General features: G+C 35.3%; 1 protein-coding gene across 4 annotated transcripts in view; it reads right to left on the bottom strand.

The window, feature by feature from the left end:
- Positions 1–22,553, bottom strand: part of CAMSAP2 (calmodulin regulated spectrin associated protein family member 2) — an 88,195-nt gene that overhangs the window by 22,740 nt on the left and 42,902 nt on the right. For 2 of the 4 annotated variants that reach the window (XM_049807116.1, XM_049807117.1), the window contains exons 3-7: positions 20,627–20,788; positions 19,881–19,964; positions 14,009–14,041; positions 9,126–9,267; positions 5,704–5,843 (exon numbers count right to left, since the gene is read on the bottom strand). In XM_049807116.1, the coding sequence (XP_049663073.1) occupies positions 5,704–5,843; positions 9,126–9,267; positions 14,009–14,041; positions 19,881–19,964; positions 20,627–20,788 (561 nt within the window). The remainder of the gene's footprint in view (positions 1–5,703; positions 5,844–9,125; positions 9,268–14,008; positions 14,042–19,880; positions 19,965–20,626; positions 20,789–22,553) is intronic. The other 2 variants (XM_049807118.1, XM_049807119.1) reach the window with 1 other exon arrangement.

The raw sequence follows: 22,553 nt of genomic DNA, 5'->3' as shown, positions 1-22,553 counted from the left end.
AGAAATAGTACATCCGATCTTGCCACTTGAAATGAATTATATCTTTCCAATATTTATAGGGTTTAGATGTGCATATTTATAGAATAGTAACTACAAGGTCTTATATACAAATGATACGAATAATTTGTAATCAGGCTTGAATCCACTAAAATTGAACGCAAAAGCAGCCATAAATGCTTTTAGGAATTTTCTCAAAAGGAACATAAAAATACACTGTAAAATTCATATCACAAGGCACATTAAAATCTCTGTTCAGGAAAGTAAGTTACCTCAAATGCAAATCCATAGTTTATATGTTATAAAAGTGCCATCATATATGCATAAAGATTGAATTAAAAAAAATTGAGTGTTTCAAACTCTCTGGAGAAGGCCAAATTACAATGCTGTGTATAATCTACGGACTACCAGTTTGCTGTATCTCCTGCCACAGGTTAATAAATGTCATGACAACTCAAACTGAAAACTCCAGTATGCCTTGTTTCAGACCAGAAGAAAGAAGTGAGAAAACTGGCCAATTAACATCAGTGAAAGCAAACCACACTGCTTCCCTTTAATGAGTCAGGAACATTTAGTCCCCATCAGTAGAGCAATCTTCTCTTGAACTGTTCCCTGGCTGAATCTTCCTTTTTATTCCTGATCCCGAATCCTTTTAAACCAGCCAGATAGGAATCAAATCCCTGGACTGACTGACCATACATACCTAACTGCCACCTCAAACACAGCCAGCTGCTCTCCCAGGTCCTTTAAGGAATCCATACGCATGCTTACAGGAACTTGAATTGTAAATTCACATTTGGGTTAGCAGCCTGATTGGCAGTGGTTTTTTTCACTGAGATTAGAGGGAAAGCTGTATAACATGTGTGGACATCGTGTTGCCCTTAATTTGCAGGATTTATCTATGTCACATATTTGAACACTATTTTTCACAACTCGGAGGACATGGTGCTGATTATAGCTTCTGTTTACATTGTTTGCAAAGTCACCATCAACATTATATCAGAAAGTGCGAGTATTCAAAACTGCTGAAGTGCAATAAATATTTTTAGTATGAAACAATCCTTTAGGTACTGTATTTTCCTGTTCAATTCAGCAGTGGAAAAAAAGGGGGGAAAAAAAAAAGGAAGTTCTGGAACCAGCCTCTCCATCTGGCCTACTGGGCCTTTGATAGTTCAATTGTTTGTTCTGTCTGCTCTGGTTAGTAATTAAGTGCAAAAGCAAGCTACCTATTCCATGTGCTTAGTTGTGATTCTGCACAGTTTAGAATCTGGCCCACATTTAGGTTGGAGGAATGCCCTTCACAGACAAGAGACAGCAATCATCTCTCAGACTTGCTTCATTTCGCATTCAGAAAGCTTTCATTCGGAATAAATGTGCCTTCTGCATGAGTTTTGGATGAACAGACTCTACGGTTATCAGAAAACAGCAGCCAAAGAGAGGAAGCATCCATGCTGAAGGGCAGCACATTAAAGTCTCCCAAGAACCGAGAGCCTGCAGAGACTTGTGGCCCTGTTGAATCCCCAAGAACCCCCACACTCGGAATATCAGGACTCAGCCAGATCTGTACGGGGCCATCAGCACCTGCTAGCATCAACAACAGGTTGTATAACCCTAACCCCGCCCACAAGGGCAGTAGCTATTATATGTGGACAAAAAGCACACGATTATATGTATATACACACCTAAAGAGACAACTGAACCCCTTGAGAGACTTTCTGGACACCTTCGCAAAAGCCACTGGTGGGCCAGTATGACCCCCTACTTCTGAGAGACCACTGGGTTGGCCTCCAACCCAATAAAAATGAGTGAGTGTGTGTGTGTGTGTGTGTGTGTGAACTGTGCAAGCAAATGAATGCATTGTGTGAATAGTTCTCTCATTAATAAAACAGATTCATTCTATTAATAATAGCAGTTGAATTAATAAAAGGTGTTCTAGTATCAGTTGTGATCTGCATCTCACCCAGACTCAATCCTCTATCAATGAAAAGGGAATGTACAACAATACATGTAGATTAAACGAGCAGCACAACTTTAGGATCACTATTTAAAAAAAACAAACCAAACCAAAAAATCCACAGATTTTTGAAGGCTCAGCTAAAGAAACACTTACAAGAGACAATAATTAACTGTGCGTCAGTTGATTCGATGCCAAGTTCCCATGTGAGCTCTCAAATCATGGCAATCAAATGATTCAAGGCATCTGTCAGTACCCTCTGATAGTTAACCTCACAAATGACTTGTTCTTAGGTCAGAACCCTATGATCCTACTAGAATAAACTGGCAGAGAGTTATCTAAAAATATCAAGAATATAACCAAATACAACTGAAGATGTGGTTTTCCTCTTTTAGAAATACTTTCAACATGTATCTCACACGACAGATGGAACATGCGAGATGCTTTTTTTCTTTCATATTCAGGGACCATACATGTCCCTTATAACATCCTTTCAGGAATCATACATTCCATAAGACCTTTATTCAAGCCACAAATGCTACATACTATTACCGTGTAGTGCTAATCAACTGTTGGGCCAAAACAATAACAAAGTCTTTACTGTTCTGTAGGGTGGTTTGTGCTTCCTGTGACGGCAGTTCATGCAAGTCCTTCTATTTCTACAAACTTGTTCTTTACATAGGCAGAACGCATGTGTGTCAAGACACAACAAAACAGCTCTTGCAGTTCTATAAAATTTCCCAGATACATGTGAAGAACAAGATATTATTAAAAACCAAACCAAAACAAACCCTGTCTCAGAATAAAACTGGTTACAGCAGAAGCGAAGAAGGAGAATCAGGGCAAAAAAGCAATCCACACAAATAGAGAGAGATCCAAGATTTTCTATTCTTTCCTCTTGTTAAATATGCAGGGAGGACTAAAAAAAATATTGTGTTTATTTTTATATAATCTCTCTCTACTTGTGCTGGCCTGTCTCAAAGGAAAACAACCTGGAATCAGTATGGTCCCTTGGTGGTGCCTCAAGCATCCATGGAATGTATTGAAGTATTTTTTTCTTTAACAGCAGTAGCCCTGCCTTAGTAAACATCTTATGACGAACTTCACAAATCTATTTTTCTTAGAAGAGAAATGGGCATGTGAAGACCAACAAAACTTACTTTCTACTTAATTTGATTATGACACATTAAAGCTGCCTAGAAAACCAGACAAAGCCTATTTCTTCTCTGTGCTAAAACAGAACTAAGCCAACACAGTTTCACCTCCTGCAAAATCTGAGAGCCTATATCAAAGACTCTGGATGCTTATTAAATGAAGTTTTAAATTAATCTGAATTTGTTTCTGTGCATTTTGATGGGAAAGCCAAAAGCAGGCACAATCACCTTGGTCAAGTCCTGCACTAGTTTTCTGTATCGTATACTATCTACAGCCTACCTTGATTTAACGTAACAGGACAGTGCAGTGTGCCTTGTAAAGAATATAAGGTATTGCACTTTGTGCTTGATCACTTTAAAAGACAGAGACTCTGCTCCCTTCCTTCTCAAGAACTAGCATGAAGTCAGGATACTTAGCGTAATTTCTAGGACCACACAAGGCATAGTATTGTCATTCCCAAAACTCAGCCATAATTTTTTTCTTGAGGCTTTTTCCAATGTATCAGCAGTTTGGTTCTTTTTATTCGTTCTGTCAGCACTATGAATGTCACAGACTTTTAATCAAAAGCATAGTGCCACCTACTGTGCAGTATGAGTCACCCTGAAAACAAATAGAAATTTTTGCTGATTAACAAAGACACCTGAAACAAAGACACATGCTTCTGTAAATCCTAAACCCTGATACTACATAAATTTTATAGACTGAGATAAAGGTGACTGCTACTAACCAGTTTTATTCAATGTGTAATATTTAAAATATCCATTTACAATACAAGTTTTTTCAAAGTGACAATAAAATTCTTTGGAGACTATGGACATTTATTAAAACTTACTCTAATCAGATGCACTGGAAAACTAAGAAAGAGCTCCTTTAACTGTGAATTTATTTTGAAAGCAAATTAATTCTTAACACTGGAAAAACAGCGTTTATAGCACTAGCCAAAGTTTCTGTGCCAAGTTTTAGAAGAAAAACTTGGCAGCCTGTCTTTGTAGCATTTACATGTAAATAAGTAACCACACCACAGCAACTTGTAAAAACATGATCACAAAAGGGCTCAGTTCTAGAAATACTCTAAATCTTTGAAAGAACTCTAAATCCTCTCTAAAAACAGTGTTCAGAAACAGCAAAATTACTGAGTCTGTAGCATTTTAAAAGTGTAAAGTCTGATGCATTGGGATATTGACAAAATATTTAATATAGTTACTTTTTTAAAAATTGAAGCTTCACAGTGCATACTGGCTTGAGAAATAATTCAAACCATTCCTATAAAAAATGGTATTAATTGTCACAAATGAAACTGAAGAATAATAAATTCCATTTATTCCATATATCTGTAAGCAGAGAGAAAAAAAACCAAAATGCTGTGAAGGAGTCCCACTCAAGATCATTGAATATGGTTGTAGGACCAAATGTTGGGAAACTACAGACAAGAGAGACGGCAATGCAGCAGTTTTTTTACAAGTATGTAGGTAGATTACTGTATCTGAAATTTAAAACCACCAAAAGCTGACTGAAAGCAGTCACTAAACAACTTTGCATACACAAAATAAAACAGCAACAGCTAAGTAGTCTAGACTTAAGTCCTACTGCCCTTACTCACCCTGGCAGCTCATTACTTATTTGAAAAGTATTGGGTTCAACCCTAAAGGAGACAACAAAGCTGTATTCAAGCTCTGGCCTCTGTGACTCAGCTTGTGAGACTGCTATAAAGATCATAAAAAACAGTGAAATGACTGAGATATTTAGAAACCAGTTACATCCCATCTGCAATAGATATGCTGACTCCATAAAAATAATATTTCATTCCCTAAAGGCAGGCCAACAAGAATCTTAAACAAAGAGCATTTTATATAGAAGAAAGTCTTAGTGAAACACAAGAATGAAAAATTAAAGTTACAGTTAGCCAAGAAATAACCTGATTACTCCTTGTCTTTCCACACCAGCTTAAAAAATGATAGAATAAGCAAAACCTTTTTTTCTTCCTTCTAAAAGAGCACAATCTTAGAATGACCGAAAACGCTTAACTGCTTATTCAAAGACCTGTATTTGTTGGAATTGTGTTCCTGCTTGTGTTCCAGGGATAAAACCATTAGATTTTTCAATGAAATTAACTCAGAAGTTTGCACTTTTACAAAAGTGAAAAAGCTTTACGGTTAATACCCGTAAAATTATTGTGTACACAGAAACAAGTAAGAAAGGCGAGTAATAATTCCATAAATAACTCTTCAATATTTTGTCATTTTGTTAAAGCCTTAAAAAATTTAAGCTAATGTAGATCACTATTACATTTTAACAGAACTATCACAGATTACATGCTTTAACTAATAATTAATAAGAAGATAGTGTGAAATAGTTTTGCATAAAATCAAAGTTTTTATAAATACTTTCACAAGTGCTTTTTAAAAAATATTTGAAATTACTAAAACAACGTAACTGCCAAAGGAAAGTGGTTTCACATGCTACTGAAATTTGTGTTGCATGCTATACCACAAGAAATGCAAACTGATTTTTCATACAGCAGCAGATTAAAAAAAGGCTAAATATATCATTAGCAAAACAGTCCTATGGACACTGCTTGCATTTTTATTTATTTTTACCTTTATTGAAGAAGCTGCGTAGAGCATATCCTCAAGACTGAAATGGCAACACTGGTTAAGGTATTCCTGACAAAATTCTTGAATCAATTGTAGATTATACAGACTGTCAGCCAAAGACATCGTCTCTTTCAAACAAATATCTAAAAAGGAAGAATAGAAGCAAAGATTAGATTTGGTTACAGGTTTGCAAAAAAAGTGCTCTTTGCTTTGCTGGATTCTGGAGCATTTTCTGGACCAATTCAGATTTGATTCTCTGCCCCCCTCCCCAGAAGGCTTTTATTTTTCTATTTCAGAAACTTCAGCAGTGACAACTCTGCATTTTATCTTTGCAGTTTTAGATCTTTAGACACTTTCCTAAATATTAATTTTGTTTTTCCACTTTTGACGAGTTTATTTTTTTCTGCTTTGCCTTTTGTGAAAATGGAAGTTATGCTCTAACTCCTGCTATTTCCATATAAAAGAAAAACATTTTTAATCACTAATATACGTTTTTTTAACTAGATTTTCTATCAGCAATGGCAGTAAGAAACATGCTTTTTCACAAAATTCTCCACACATATTAGTTCTTTGTCTTTGCATAGGGATCTGAGAGTACATTTTAATGCCGTTAACCCCAAACCTTCCAAAAAAACCAGCATCAGTTCAGTCTTATGTATTATTTTTGTAGATTTACATGTTTGATATGAGATTTAACAAGGATCTGAAGCCTCCGATATATGAATTATTACTGTTTGAAAGTGCTATTTAAAGACAAAGCAGTGGTAGCAGTGAACAGACTAGTGTAGTTGTAGAGTATTCTCTGAATACTATTTACACCCAGCTAACCACCTGTTCTCTTTTTATGACTGCTTCTTGGAAAATTAAGTAGCAATAACAACTTCCAAAAAAAAAAAAAAGGGGGGGAGGGGGGGAAGAAGGGGGGGGGGGGGGGGGGGAGAGAAAAGGGAAAAGAGGAGTCCTTGTAAGAAGGACTGAATAAAAGAAAGTTTAATATATTTCCAGAGCATGCATCAGATTTCATTTCTAAAGCAACACTCTATGACAGAGCTCCACATAAGTTTTAAATTGTTTAGGATAAGAGGTTTCTTCAAACAAGGAATCTACTTTGATGCTAGCAGGATAAGGACTCCCATCTTGAGGAAATCAGACATATTCCATCATCCCAACCCCACAGATGATGATCAATGGAAAAAAATGTTTGACTAAACTTACTGAAATGGTATTAAATTTAGTAATGCAAAATGCAAAGTCATGCATTTGGATCTAATACAATTATAATGTGACTCACTGGTTGAAAATGATATAGTGTAGGAAGGTATCGTGTATTAGCCAATGTAAAGATGTTTACAAGCTTTGAAAACAGCAAACACGATGTTAAAATGTATCAGAAAATTTATTTCCCATAGTGACAAAGCAGCACTGTACAAAGCAGTAACAAGATGCCAGTCTGGATTCCTGTGCACAATTACAACTGCCCATATTCAAGAAAGATGAACCAAAACTGGACTGGTTGCAGAGGAAGACTATCAAGGATAATAATGAGAATGGAAATCCACTTCAAAAGGGGAGACTGAAAAGGCTTGGTTCAATAGCCTGGGCAAAACAAGAGAAAGAAAATATATCAAAAAGGTAGACATCAGATTAGGAGAAGCTATTCAAGCCAAAGGGCACTGCTGGAAGAACAACAAAGACATGCAGAGAGGCTACAACAACATTTAGGTAGAAAAGAAGAATATGATTTAAAATGTGAAAAATGGAGCTCTGCAACAGTAGGTAAGACGAGTATGGATTTTAAAGAGCTAGACAACTTTAAGACAGAACATGATAATTCCTTTAAGGAATTATATAATTTCATACAATAGCCAATTTCTTGACTCAATGACATAGGGAGAACTTTCTAGTCCTGTATTCCTTGAAGAAAACCTAGATTTGGAAGTTAAATAAAGTCTGAAGGAGAAGAAACAATCTATTTCAGACTACAGAGAACTCCAGATTAATATTTTTTTTCTTTTCCGCTAATGCATTTTTAAGCATTTTTGCATATGCATTTTTGTTACCTGCCTTCCTTACTTCCAATACAGAACCAAATCTCAGTGAAATTTAACATGCATCAAAAATTATACTATTAAATACAGGGATGATGGGCAAAGTCTTTTAAAAGTGCTTCTAGTCGCTTCAGAGTACCTTTGAATTTGCTTCTGAGACAATGACACACACATTTATATACCTTTAGGGAAGATGATGTCAGGACACCTAACAAGAACATTAAAACTAAAGTTACAAAGAAAACATGTATCTTGTCTTGTTTAAAGTCAGATGCTGGAAGGATCTGCTGGTAAGTATATATGTGGTCACAGAGGTTATAAAAGATCTTTTGGACTGTCCGTATTTTCAGCCACGCTAAAACAGTAAGGAGAAACTAGGTGTTACCCCCATTCAATACTAGTCAAGTTTTAACTCTTCCCTAATTGCATACAATAATATATGTTTGTCTGCAACATTTATGTAAATTGAAAGTTGTTACTTTTCAAAATTCACAAGCTGAAGAAAAACGGTGAATGCATGCATCAGTGTCTTTCATCTTCCAACACCTACTGTGCTGGAAGCTTCCTATAAAGTGGTTGTATACATGAATTCCAGATTTCAGTCCTTAGCAAACTTTATACCCTTGTTTGTATTGCTGGATTTCTCAGAATGATTCTGGATAAGTGTTCCCACAACATCAAAGGTATCATAGACAGAACACAGGCAGAAAATAATGGGTGTTAGCTGCCAAGACATTTTACAACTACACAAGGCTCTTACTTGCCAAGAGGAAGATGTGACTTCAACCAGGCCACTGAGCAAAAGAACAAGACAACGCTGCTCATCAACAGAGACAACTAGTATTACAGAACAGTGTGACACCAATACATTCTGGACTACATATTTTTGTCTACTCTGTAAGTGATATAGATAACTATCAGGTGAACTAAAAGCCCAGAACACAGAGCAACTATTTGCCATGCAGTGCAGCTATACAGAGTTTGACTCACTCTAACCTCTTCCACATTTTATATCTATAACTGCTCATTTTCACAAGAAAGCAATTATGCAGCTTCAAGAATAATTGTTTTCCAGGTGGTTTCAAGTTTCATAGCACAAAGGCAAATGTGTTGCCACAGTCAGATTTGTAATAATATATCTTAGTATGTTTATTTTAACTGATAACATAGAAGTAAGCACAACATGGAAAACCACCTTGGTTCCTTTTACTTAAATGTAAAAATAAATAGGCACAACGTTAATAATTAGACCCACCACGCTCAAATTATGCCTCTTGTATATCATATTTAAGCACCTTCCTTCACATAGTTATCAAACACAGACATTTTAACTTTTAAGTACTTATGTTTACAAGCTGAGAGACATGTTAGACATACCCTCCAGTTTGACAATATCTGGACAGTAGAAGTGGATCAGGGCTGCTAGAGCACAACCATCTGTACCATCTTTCAGCAGATTCTCCACCAATGGAATGCAGGGCAGCTGTTTAAGCAATGTTTGCTCCTTCCTGTAACGAACCTACAATATAAAATGAAGAAATTTAGAGAGACACAAAGGTTCTGAAACAGATGAAGAAACAGATTCATACTGTAGGTTTTACACGCTATTAGTGAAATAGCAGTCTTCAATAAATAGCTGAATAATCTCAATGTTAAATTTCTTAAAACTATTCACGTCATGCCCCATTTTGAATGGCATAAATAACATCTAAGAGGAAAGGAACCTACAAGGCTAATATTGAGTCTTTCCTTCAAAACTACCAATTTTTCATGATCTCTGTATAGCATACTGAATTAAATAACATCATATACCTTAATTAACATTCAACACTCACTGTTATACAATCAGAAACAATCTGTGTGTAAACAGGAGACAAATCCTTAGGTGGTTTAACTTCAGTTTACTGGCAAGTCAGATGACTCTTGTGAAGTTAACATACCTAAGAATCTAGCCCAAAATCTCATTCTTGTAATTGACTTAATGGCAAATTCAGGAACAAGGAAATCTGCATTTGATCAACTCCATTTTTATTACTAGCATGTATCACTATAAGCAGTCATAAACACAGAGAAACATTAATGGTCAAGTGTTATGACCACACAGTGGCTCAGTTACAAAAGGAAACATTTTGAAAAATAACTCAATGTATAAAGAGATCATTAGTTCAGAACACCCAGGTAGCATGTCTCTGCAGTGAATGTATTTTTCATGAGTTTCATTTTTGGGGTGAGGGGGGAAAAGGGGGCTTACTTAAAAAAAATTGGTATTCATCATTCTTAATTTCTTTTCACTTCTTCCTGGGAAAACAAATGGAAGTGGAAGAACATGATACAGATTTTAATTTGTTACTATTATTTACTAAGACTTATTTTTATAACAGTACTGAAGGATTACTTTTCCATTTGTATCACAGAACTACTTACGAGGCCAAGAGTGTTTCTGAGTTAATTTTACACTATTTTCATTCATCTAAACACACTAAACTGGAAGTTTCCATATAGGGACTCTGAGAAGTCTTCGTGGATGTTACTGCTCCCAGCAAAGCTGAAGCTGACAGTTCCTATCTCCTACTCTCCATCTTTTGGCTGTGCTGGAGCAATTGCTGATGGGTCAAGGTAAGACCACTGATACAGCTACAACATATCTCTCCTCCTTTGTTTCTGCAGTGAATGAGTGGGCAGGGCTAGAGGTTTTATGGGTGGGATGGGAATTGTTTAAGCTAGCTTTGCTGGCAAAAAAGTCTGTGGAACCACAGACTAAGCCTGAAAGCTATGCTTATTGTCACTGGATTTCTGTCAAGGATCATATGGGATTATCTTTAGTGAATGTCAGTATCCTCTAACTGGCCCAAGAACTATGAGTCTAATCTGGCAACAGCAGAAACATCAATTCTAGAAAAATAAAGGGCTTGGATTTGGCCCAGAGAACTTATACTTTAAGCAATTAACATGTAATAACACCGCTGAGAGTTAAGTCTTTACTTCATACTTGAAACGTACTGGTATTTGTGTGCCAAGTATACTACATAGAAATGAAAACGCCGTTTTTGCATGCCATAGGAAATACTAACACCAAACAAAATTATGTTAGCGTTCATGCATTATTAATACTTTTTCCCACATTAGTAATAGTCCCTACTATTTCTAATGCAGGCCAATTATGCTTGCAGTTAAAGTTTGCTCTTTTTTGCTCTGTGGCACTCCAATGACCCACCATGATGAAAATCCTGTGAGTTTCAAATACCATATTGATATATCCATGTACTTCCTCCTCAAAATGACTGAAATTAAGTCTATTAAATACTACAATTTGATTATGAAATAATGATAAAAGATACAAGATACAGATGGACTCTAACATCATGGTCCAACGAGCCCTGTGTAATTTATATAATCTTTTAAATAGCATCTTTTTAATGGGAGTGTTAAAAAACATCCGAAATTGATAATACAGTGGTATTGCACAGTAAATCCTGTGAAAAAGTCTACTGTCACTTTAATGATGACTTCACTGACCTTATGAACAGTTCCCCACAGGTGCTGGAAGCTGTGTCATATCATTAAAGTGGACCTAAAAGTGGACTTAGATCATTGTAGAGAGTATGCCAGGCACATTACTGCAGGAAAAATATACGTATATAACCTGATATGCTAGGTTCAATAGGGTATAACAGGCATCGTGTTTCAATTTGGTTGAAAAGATAAAAGAAATTATACTGAAAAATAAGACACTGGTAATTGCACTGTGTTTTTAACAAACTTCCATTTGAAGAAACTCTTCACATCAGTTGCTATGTTTGCTACTAAATATGGATGCAATAATGCAAAAGATGAACCTCTACATTTATTATAAAGCTCTAGTGCTAATTTAAACTTAAATGTTAATACAGACATCTTGTTTCTGAGATCCTAAAGCGGCCTTATTTAGCATCTCTGAGCTTATTCCACTTAAACAAGTCTAATTGAGACATTTGCACATAAACAAGGTCAGCGAAAGATGAACCTACAGCACACCAGCTACTCTGTCATAAGTACTCTGTGTTTTCTGAGTTCATCATTAATAATGAATGCTCTTATGTGTTTACTATACAGTTGATAACATGTTATAAATTTGCTTCCTAAAGTAAGTTTTCAGCTGCCTGTATGCTCAGGAATATCCATCTCACTACGAAACACTTGCTCTATGGAAAGGGAAAAGATCAGAAGACTGGTTGAACTGTTAGAGCAGCTTGGGCCACTGCCATCCTACCATATTATCAGTAGCACTTGAGTTTCAACTGTATCTTTACTAAACTAACAAGCTCAAAGTAACATAAATACCACTACTTCAGGTTGTTTATGGACAACTGGCAGGCAAACTGGAGCTGGCTTTTCAATACACTGACATTTTATATTTGTGTATCATTTTTATGCAATGGAAGAGAATCATTAGTAAACTAACAACTTAGGCAAAAACAGAACAAAAACATATTCTGAAACTGCTTTTAAGTAGTCACCTTATTTTGTACCAGTGAGACAAAAAGAATAAAATGTGCTTAAATTTCTCATCACGGACAGTTTTTTGTTTGTTTGTTTGGGGTTTTTTTTGCATTATTCCCTCCATTTAATTATGCTATCCTAACTCCAGAACAAAATTAAAGGACTATATTGTGAATAGCAGTATATTTGTGTGTCACAACTGTAATAACATTATAGAGAAATTGCCCGGATAGCATAAACTGTTATGAATTTGAAAACTGATTAGTCTGTTGAAGACAGTACTTTTAAACTGGTTTTCCAGATGCCAAGTAATTTTCGTTGTTGCCTACATGCAACTCCGTTGTTATTTTTTAATTCTCTTTGCAATGTAGGAACAAGCTTTTACTAGGTATGACAACGAATATCTGAGGGCCTGCTAGATCAGTTATTTGGTAATGCTTAGATCAAAGATAGATCAGAATTAGTTCTTTGGAATTCAGACCAGAAGTATGCAATTCTGCACATACCTAAACAACTATTTTGTTCCCAAGCCAAACCAGTTGTAGAATTGTCCTAGTTTCAGCTGGGATAGAGTTAACTGTCTTCCTACTAGCTGGTACAGTGCTGTGTTTTGAGTTCAGTATGCAAAGAATGTTGATAACACATTGATGTTTTCAGTTGTTGCTACATAGTGTTTAGTCTAAAGTCAAGAATTTTTCAGCTTGTTATGCCCAGCCAGTGAGAAAGCTGGAGGGGCACAAGAAGTTGGCACAGGACACAGCCAGGGTCCCTGACCCAAACTGGCCAACGGTGTATTCCATACCATGGGACGTCCCATCTAGTATAGGAACTGGGGGGAGTGGGGGCAGGGAATCGCCGCTCGGGGACTGGCTGGGTGTCGGTCGGCGGGTGGTGAGCAATTGCCCTGCGCATCATTTGTACATTCCAATCCTGTTATTACTATTGTTGTCATTTTATTAGTGTTATCATTAGTAGTTTCTTCTTTTCTGTTCTACTAAACCGTTCTTCTCTCAACCCACGAGTTTTACTTCTTTTCCCGATTTTCTCCCCCATCCCACGGGGTGGCACGGAGTGAGTGAGCAGCTGGGTAGTGGTTAGCTGCTGGCTGGGGTTAAACAACGACAAGAATAAACAATCTGAATGCATTTCAGGGGTGAATTACTATATAAGGAAAGTAATGATAATCCCAAGGTGACACAGCACAGAGAAAACAAACTATTATTATTGCAGACCTGAACAGCTACTTTTTATTGCTTTTAGTGAAATTATAGTCTCACTAAAAGTAGACTGCTTTTGGTTACTTTGTGTGTGGAGAGATGAACAGCAGTCTTAAAACTGCTGAAAAATTAGGGAATTCTAGACAAATGGAATAATGATTCCATATTCTTAAAATAAGTCAGAAAAATTCAGATTCCATGTAGCATCAACAATCAAAAACTATTTCTGCAAGTCTCTTCTAAAAAAAGTCAGTATGAGATAGTACAAGTTTGCAAAAAACCTGATCATTTCACAGTAGTTAATAACAGGCAGCACTGTCTTATGCAAACCCACAGAGTATTTTACTGCTTGAAAAGTAATTCCTTATCCAGCATCACATCTTACATTTTGCACAGATTACGTTGCAAAATAAGCTTCTATTTTATGCACACCTTTGCAGAGCAATCTCTTATAAAATTATCTTGTAGAGATAAATGAAATTAATGATTAGACCAGCATGACATGGAAAAAGCCATTCCCAAAATAAGCTCTTTGATCAAAGTAAAGCAGTTGAGCAAACTTACAGGAACCAGTTTCCAAAACCATTTGGTAGGAGACTTCAGAGGAAGCAGTAGGAAAAAAGAATAAAAGCAAAAAGCAAAGAAAAAAAAAGGAACAATTTATCAGATTTCATAATTAATTTTACAAAGCAATTTTCTTTAACATTCTCAGTTTTGTATAACAGTGAATTATAATTTAATGGTAAGCATTAGTGCACTGTAACTTCCACATATTGAACTAATTAGCAGAAATAACACTGGAGAAATACATCTGCAGTCTATGTAGATCAACAACATAATTTTCCCACATGAGCAGGTAAGGATTGTCAGATCTATGCAGTTTTATTTAATGCTTTCACACATCTAATTGTATTCTACATATGCAATCCGACTGAAGAATTCATTTGAGACTTGAAGTCATGATACCACAAGTATCAAAATGAACTCCAGCAGCACACATGGGGAAGCAGGGAAGCTAAAGCAATGAAAAAAAGGTATAAACACACTGTAGTACAGTACAACCAATTGCAGTGAAGTTTGCATTAGTTACTTCAAGCCAAACAGTTATAAAATTTAACAATATTTTTAAACAATCATATGACAGTTCAGAACAACAAGAGATGCAGGCAGTTATATTTTTGCAATGACAAATCCCATTAGCATCAGCTGCATGATGTGCAATGACCTGAAATGTACATGGAGTTTTGGCTACTGGCAGGAAAATTATCAGAACCAATACATACAATTCTAACTCATACATGATCAAAAAACACAACACCAAATCATAAAGAAAAAGTTTTACAAATATAAAATTTGACCTAAAAGCTTAATCCTAAGCACACTAAAGTTAACAAATTTTTCTGTAACTCTATTCACTGAACTCAAAACTAGCAATCTAATATATGTTTTTATTTGTCCACTTGGCTGAAACTATGGTTGAGACTACCATGAATATGCTGCTTCAAGAGTCTGAAAGACTGAAGATAATCAAGTTTAAATTCAAACATACTGTAAGATTTATAAATATGTACTTTGTAAAGGCACTTAAGGAAAAGAGATAAACAAAAGTTGAAATCTCTTGGACAACATAATGGGAATTCAGTGGCTGTTGAATTGGCACTTTCTGTCAACAGGAATAAACTTTTTTCCCTGGAACTTATTAAAAATCAGTTACTAAAAAACCAAACTGAGTAGAGAATACTGACTGACTTCTCCCAATGTTTAAAAAACAACAACAACAACAAAACACACCCCACCCCCCCTAAATAAAACAAAATACCCCAAACCAAACACAAATAAAAACAACCACAAAACTAAACGAAACCCAAAAGAACAGAACAGTTCCTCAGGTCGAGGGCTTACAATTTTACAAGAAGATTGTTTAATCCCCCCTAACAAAAAGTTTTAAACATGACTATGAATTTAACTCAGCATAAATTCATCCCATGGTGCCAAAAAATGGTAGTCATGCCATTCATTAAATACTTTTCTGCTGTCTTCCTTGCACCATCATTTGTGTTCATGCAGCTGTGCATTAATTGCATTAATTGGATCAAGAAGTTGATCCTGCTGCAAACTTATTTTCTTGACAGGTTAGCTTTTGCTAGCAGTGTGGATTTATGAAACATTAAATTGAAAGTGGAACTATGGCATTAGTGTTTTACCTTCACGCAAAAAGTTGCACTGTTTAATTAAAAAAAAAATTAAAGAATTTAGGTCTTTGGGTGAATACTCATATTTGTTTCTCTCATAGGATTTGCATTGATTTGGCTTAAATCTGTTAAGACTGATTCAGTCTAAATCACAAAAGCAGATGGAAAAATAAGTTTTTGAGAAAGCTTTGAGTACATTGAAAATCAGTATTTTAACCAGTGCAACCATACATTCACTACATATTATTTAATGGAAGCCTGAAAACCAAAGCTATTCACTACAAAACTTGAAATCCCAATTCTGAAAGAAGATGCAGAGACTCTACCAGAAAAAGACGAGGTTACCACAAATCACCGGCTGATCAAGATCCACAGAGGACTACCTGGAACTAAAAATTCATATGTACTCCTTCCTCTCTTATCTTCTACAGGAAGCTAGCAGTAGAAGAAAGTGAAGGAAAACAAAAGCAATCTCATAATCTCTTAATACTGTTTTTATCTATCTAGAAGGAGAAAACAGGTAAATTTTATCAGTTGTATCATTTATTAATCTGTGTATATGACAATTTTTAGAAATGTTGAGATTTACTATTTATGGCAAAAAGGTTCACCACAGATTTGTAACAAGATAGTAAGGCATTAATTTGGCAGGCTTGAGGATTATGCTGAGATTATTTTTCACTATTGATAAAGTTATGAATTTATCACAGTAGGAAATTATAAAGTAATTAAAAGGTCTACTCATTAACTTAGTTTCACTTTTAGGTACATAACTTTGCTGCTTCTTGGCCAGAAATTAAAACTAAAGAAAAGCTTTTGCTAATGACTAGAATGATCTATTCTTTCCAGGTTTGTCTGGCTACCTCTCTAAATCAGCAGAAGAGGTATTGTTAATTTAAATTTACATCAGGTTCAAAACCTGACCACACCTCAGAAACTCTGAAACTTAAATATCTAAAGGTGTTTGGCTAGCACAGAAGGCAGATTGCAAAGTCTCTTAAATTTTAGAATGGAATCATCACCTTTTGAGCTGCTAACTGTGTGGGTAATATGAAGAACCTAAAATCACAAAACAGAGCCCCAACCTGAAAAGGACGGTAGAAGACAGAATAGAAGCACAATTAAACATTTCAATTCCCCTTCATGCTAAATTTACAAATACAAGCAGCAGTTAGGAGTTTAAAAACATCAAAGAAAGAAAATAAAACAATTGAACTCAGACACTGAGAATTAAGCTACAACTATAATATGAGCACAGAAAATGCTATTCTTAGTAAACGTATAGAAGCATAATTTAATTTGCCCATAAAAATGGAAAACAATGTAATAATATTCCTTTAGTTAATACAAAAACAGAATTTAATCCCCTCCTACCTTTTTTTAGTTTAAGAAAATCTACTGATACTAATAACTAAACCCAGGCATAGCATGAAATGGAGGGGGTGGGGGTGGAGGAAGAAAATCACACTAATTAGTATTCAGATAAAAAATTATATACATATTTCAGCAATACCCAAACTTGGTATAGGTATTTAGATACAGTTATTTCACAGCTTTGCTCAGATATATGAGGTAGGGTCAATGCCATAAAGTAACAGGACATGTCACTAATTCTGTGCTATAAAAAGAGGAATGCATGGACTGATGCAATATGGAAACAGATAATCAGGGTAAAACACCTGGATATCTGGAAATAAATACTAGAAAATGCTTGACAGGCACCACATCATAATTTAACAAACTCCTGTTAGAAAGTCTGACCAACTTATTTGATGCAATTGATCCATGCAATGGATCTGCATTATAGTTTTATTTTAAAAGCTAGCATTCAGTATCATCTGCAGTCAAGAAATACAGGTTTTGGTATAGTGTTTAATGTGCTTCTCAGATGCTTACATGTGTGCAAGCACCATTAGCTTTAGCAAAAGTAAGTGGAAATTTGGGAAATATTGTGAGGCATAAAACAAAAAGAATGGCTGAGATTTCATAGTAGTAAATTAGCCATCAGTTGAACAGACCAGTTTTTCCCAAACAAAACCCTGAGTTAAACAATCTGAATCAGTTGAAAATATGTTGCTGCCTTCCTGCATGCAAAGTTCAGTAATTCAAATTCCTTAAATACTTCAAAATAGAGTTGACCGAATACTTCATATTCTAGATTTATTTTCTAGAAGCAGATTCCATTTTATCATTGTATTTACTGAAACTTTAATGTTCAAATGATATTTTGACTCATTATCAAGGTAGTTTTATCCTCATTTTTCTCATGTACTTAAATGTGAAGGACGGCTAACTTCCTAAAAGCTTTTTTTTTTTTTTTATAAACTGTAATCTGCAATAAATTTACTGTCAGAAGAGACATCTAGGGGTCACAGCTGGAGCCTGATGTTTTGCCCATGCTCAGATTTTATGCTAATTCAATGCCCTGGCATAGAATACCTTACTTGATAATGTAATTTATGCAGCTGAATCCCACACTGAGGCAAATAACATAACATGTACCTGGGATAATGGTATTAAAATTCAGTGTATACAAGAAAAGGCCGTAATTACAAAGTTCTCCGTGATATAGCAACTGTAACATGATTTGGCTGGCTGTTTTGCAAATGCATTTGTACATTGGCCAACAGAGCAGGGCTCTGACTGTGTTATAGCTTCACAATTCATATGAAAAACACCACAAATGCATACACCATTTTTATGTAAAAGTTTTATTCCACTGGGTCCCTTTAGGGGATCAGAGTTACAGACTATACAAGACTTTCAGCAGTTGATTCAAGAATGCTGACATTAAAGATAAATTATAAGCTAAAAATTTTATCTCGCTATTGCCAATATAAAACGCAAACTATAATAAAAGTGAAAATAAATATTACTGAATTTTTACAAATACAGATAATTTTATGGCATTGCTCTGATACTAATGTTCTCTTTAATAAAACTTTGTTTACCACATTAAGACTCTCATGCACTTTGGATTTTAAAAATTATTCTCAGCTTTCAGAGTGACCTAAAAAAACGCACACAAAACTTCCTAATATTATTTTCAGGAAAAAGAAAAATCATTAGAGGACAGAGGATCACAGGTTATCTCCCTGCCCCCTGTTTACTATGTTTTATCTAAATTTGAGGAATGAACTTGTCCAGGACATCTTATTCTCCAGATTTCTATGCTACTACCACTATTGAACACAGATTAAGTTTTCCATTATCAGGATATATGCATCAGGGTCACACTACTACTGTAAAAAATACCATTTTCTTTTGCTGAGTCACATATTTACCAATTAGCCTTCATCATTCCTTACATTTAAAAAGAAACCACAAGTGCAAGGACATACACTGCATTCATGCTTTTTGAAACTGAACTTCTAATCTTGCCAGGTAACCCTCAGCTGCTTCAGAGTAGCATTGAAAGGGAGACAGCTGCTCACTTGAAAACAGACCATGAAGGGTACTGAAGGATTACAGCCTTGCAGTAGCTAAGAAATCTGCTCTGCTTTCAAATGCAGGGATAATACAAAACAGTGTTCAAACCGATTACCAATTCACCAATAATAATTATATCACAATAGGATAAGTGATCTCATTCTGAAGCAAGCAGTTTTACATACTCTGGAACTGAATGCTATCCTTCCGTATCTTGGTGGGTATAGTGCTACTTAATTAACTGAGCTGCTCAAACAAAAGGAAAAAAAAATCCTGTTAGGAAAGGAATCAAACATAATCGGTTTTTATTGTATATATAATAAAACCTGTAATCAACTGGTATTTTGGATCATAGCCAGAGCAATGCTTCTCATGATGCCACATATAGTTTTCTCTTTTGAGATGCATGCAATTCACAAGGAAAAAACATTAAAAATCATGAATAAAAATGTGGTGGTCTTTTTCATATAACATCTGACTATAGTTTTAATTAATTTGAAAGTATTCATTAATCTTAATAAATTCCTTAAGACTAACATAAACCGATGTTTCCCTATGAAAGATTTATTTGTCAAAAAGGACAACAGGGAATAAAAAGCGCAACTCTATTAGTGTTACATTTAAATGGATATTTTCATGGAAACAATAAAACAAATAACAAAATGACTGCATAGTAAAAGTTTGCTTTCTTTAACAAGCAGTTAAAAGTTCAATATCGGCAAATGTATATTTACCTATACATACTATATGCAAGTAGTTTTTGCTTACAGATAAATGCTTATTCTTGTTTAAAATGTTTTAACTCCTACACCTACCTTTTGACCTCCTGCAGATTCTGCACTGTGATGCTCTTTTAGTTTTTGTTCCTGTTCCATTATGTCTTTCAAATGTTCATTTACCTAGGGACAAAATAGTTTCTTCAGTGGTCTGTTCTATGAAACAAATCATAGAAATTCTAAGTTTTCAAAAGGTGTATAAATCACTACCACCGAGTTAACTGAAAAGATTAAACAAATATTTCAGACTATAGCCATCAAGCATAATCAGCAAATGTCCATTTCAGATGCAGTCTGGGCTCACTAGTTGTTAGCTTTACATTGTACAAACTAACCCGCCCCTTATTATGCTCAGTGACATTTGATTACCAGTGTATCCTTGTTACTTGATTTGATTATGCAGTGAAGGTAGATCACCGAGCAAGATGTATTCAGATACAAACAGAATACCTTAGTTTTAAATCATGATAAATTACACAGGAAGATGACAACTCTTAGAGAGCTGAAAACAGACCCTTGAGCAGCTGTCACGGCAACTCGACATGTCATATGTAATGTATATTATAGTACTTTATTTAGACTTCCCATTTATTTGGCTCACATAACATGTTTAGCTTATTTCTTCAAACTTTGCTTTTTATTATCCATACACAGCAGATAAAGGAACAATCTGAAGTAGACACAGTTTTTATATACCTACATACATATATATCCTACCCACCGATCTTTAATCGAATCATGTAGACTACAAAGAAAATCACAGCTTGCTTTTCCAGTACTCATACCTTGTTTATCCAGTACATGACAGCATCTTCAATGTCATAAGGTAGATCTGTAGCTTGGAAGAAGGACGAATACTGCTGAGTGCATGCAATCACTTTCTCAACACTGACCATCTCTACTGTATATGCCATCATAAGAGTATCAATCATGGCCAAGTGAGCACTCTACAAAGGGAAGCAGCAATACCTAATTAGTTTACACATCAGAAGAGCACTTATGTATCATTTCTGAACATAGCCACATACATGCAGAGACCAACACTGTAAATGCTACAAGTTTTCTGTCTGGTTGTCAGTTTTTGAATTAAAGACAGATAAAGAAAAATCACACATAACAGATTTGAGAACACAATACAAAGCACAAGGACATTAATTGCAAAAAAACCCCAGTTTATTGCAGATTAAAGTAACTTCTGTAACAAAACTAACACCAAAAATAAAGACCTGAAAATGGAAAGAATAAGCAATTTTAATGATTCAAACATTACATCACTTTTAACAGAGCTAAAAGAGATCTTTTAACTTTGTCACCCTAGCAAAAACAAAAACCCCTGTCTGATCAGTGTTATTTGTACTGGAAATAAAAGTTGAGACTGCTTGGTAAACAACCTTCATCATCATGAAAATGCTGCATTAATAAATGTAAGTTTACCTATTTTTAAACTCATAATCCAGGAAGAACACACTAATCTTAAGTAAAAAACCAACATGATAGAAATATTTTTGTTCTAGTAAACTAATTATCTTATGCAGGTGTGGCTATATATGTACAACTAGGTTTAAAATGAGCATATACTGATAAATAAAATATAGCTTCTGTTAAAAGTGGAGGTATGTTTCTCCTGGTGTTGTTATGAATTGAAAGAAAATGGCTATTGCAGTTTGCAATAATTAAAAACCAAACACACACACACCCCCCAACATAAAAAAAGAGAATGACAACCAGGATTTACATTAGATTCTTGTGACTGAGTAAGAAAATGATGGCAGTTTGCAAAGGCAGTGCCTACAGCTAAACAGATTTGTTTCTGCTTCATGGTAAGAACACCAACAGCTTTCTAAGTATTAATCAGCATTTCCCATGAACCAGAACAAATTCCAAAGACAGTATTTTTTAAAACATTGCCTTTAACACAGCTCATGATGCAAACAAAGATTCCAAACACTTGTTAACACCATCGGTTCAATTCTATACAAAAATATTCATGTAAACATCTCAAGGTACCTATAACAGCCATGGCAACAGCAATGAACAATGTGAGTCACATACCAATGTGCTATCTAATCATTATAATTAAAGGTCATACATGGACCTCATTTATTCCAAAATTCTCAGCAGGAAAAAGATGGAACAGATCCAGACTCGGTGCTGCCCTTAGTGTAATCGCCAACGAAAGTGATGATGCTGCCCTCAGAAGCAAGCAGCAGCACATACCCATTTTATTTTAATGCAGTTAAGTTGCTTTGTTTGACACACAAAAAAAAAAGGACAAGCTATACTTACTTTATCTTCTAAAGACATTCACAAAACTGTTCCTGACAGCCAACCTTCCTGGGATACGCCTGTTCTCTTTGGACTCTGGACGTGACCCTAGAGCCCCTCTGTCTGCCACATACTCCATGATGCTCCTAGTGTAAGCAGTGCAGCTAGGATAGGAACCAGCACCTCTTCACTCCTGCCACCATTGACTGACTTATTCAGAATTAACTCCTTTCACCATATTCATCTGCCTTATGAATTTATTTATAGACCTTCAGTGGACAACTACTGATACAAGCTCTTAAGTGTGAAGGAAAGAGCTAGGGAGCTGAATTCTTGCCAGCCAAAGTATTTAAGAAGGAAAAAGACAGAGCGTATTGCCCATGACCAGCCTCTTGTGGAAGCTGCACTCCAGTGTGAAATACAGCATTTCTATACATAGATATAAAG

Source organism: Accipiter gentilis, chromosome 8 (assembly GCF_929443795.1).
Source record: "Accipiter gentilis chromosome 8, bAccGen1.1, whole genome shotgun sequence".
NCBI classification, from domain to species: Eukaryota; Metazoa; Chordata; class Aves; order Accipitriformes; family Accipitridae; genus Astur; species Astur gentilis.
The sequence above is the reverse complement of the archived record's forward strand: the minus strand, read 5'-3'. Positions and strand labels throughout refer to the sequence as shown.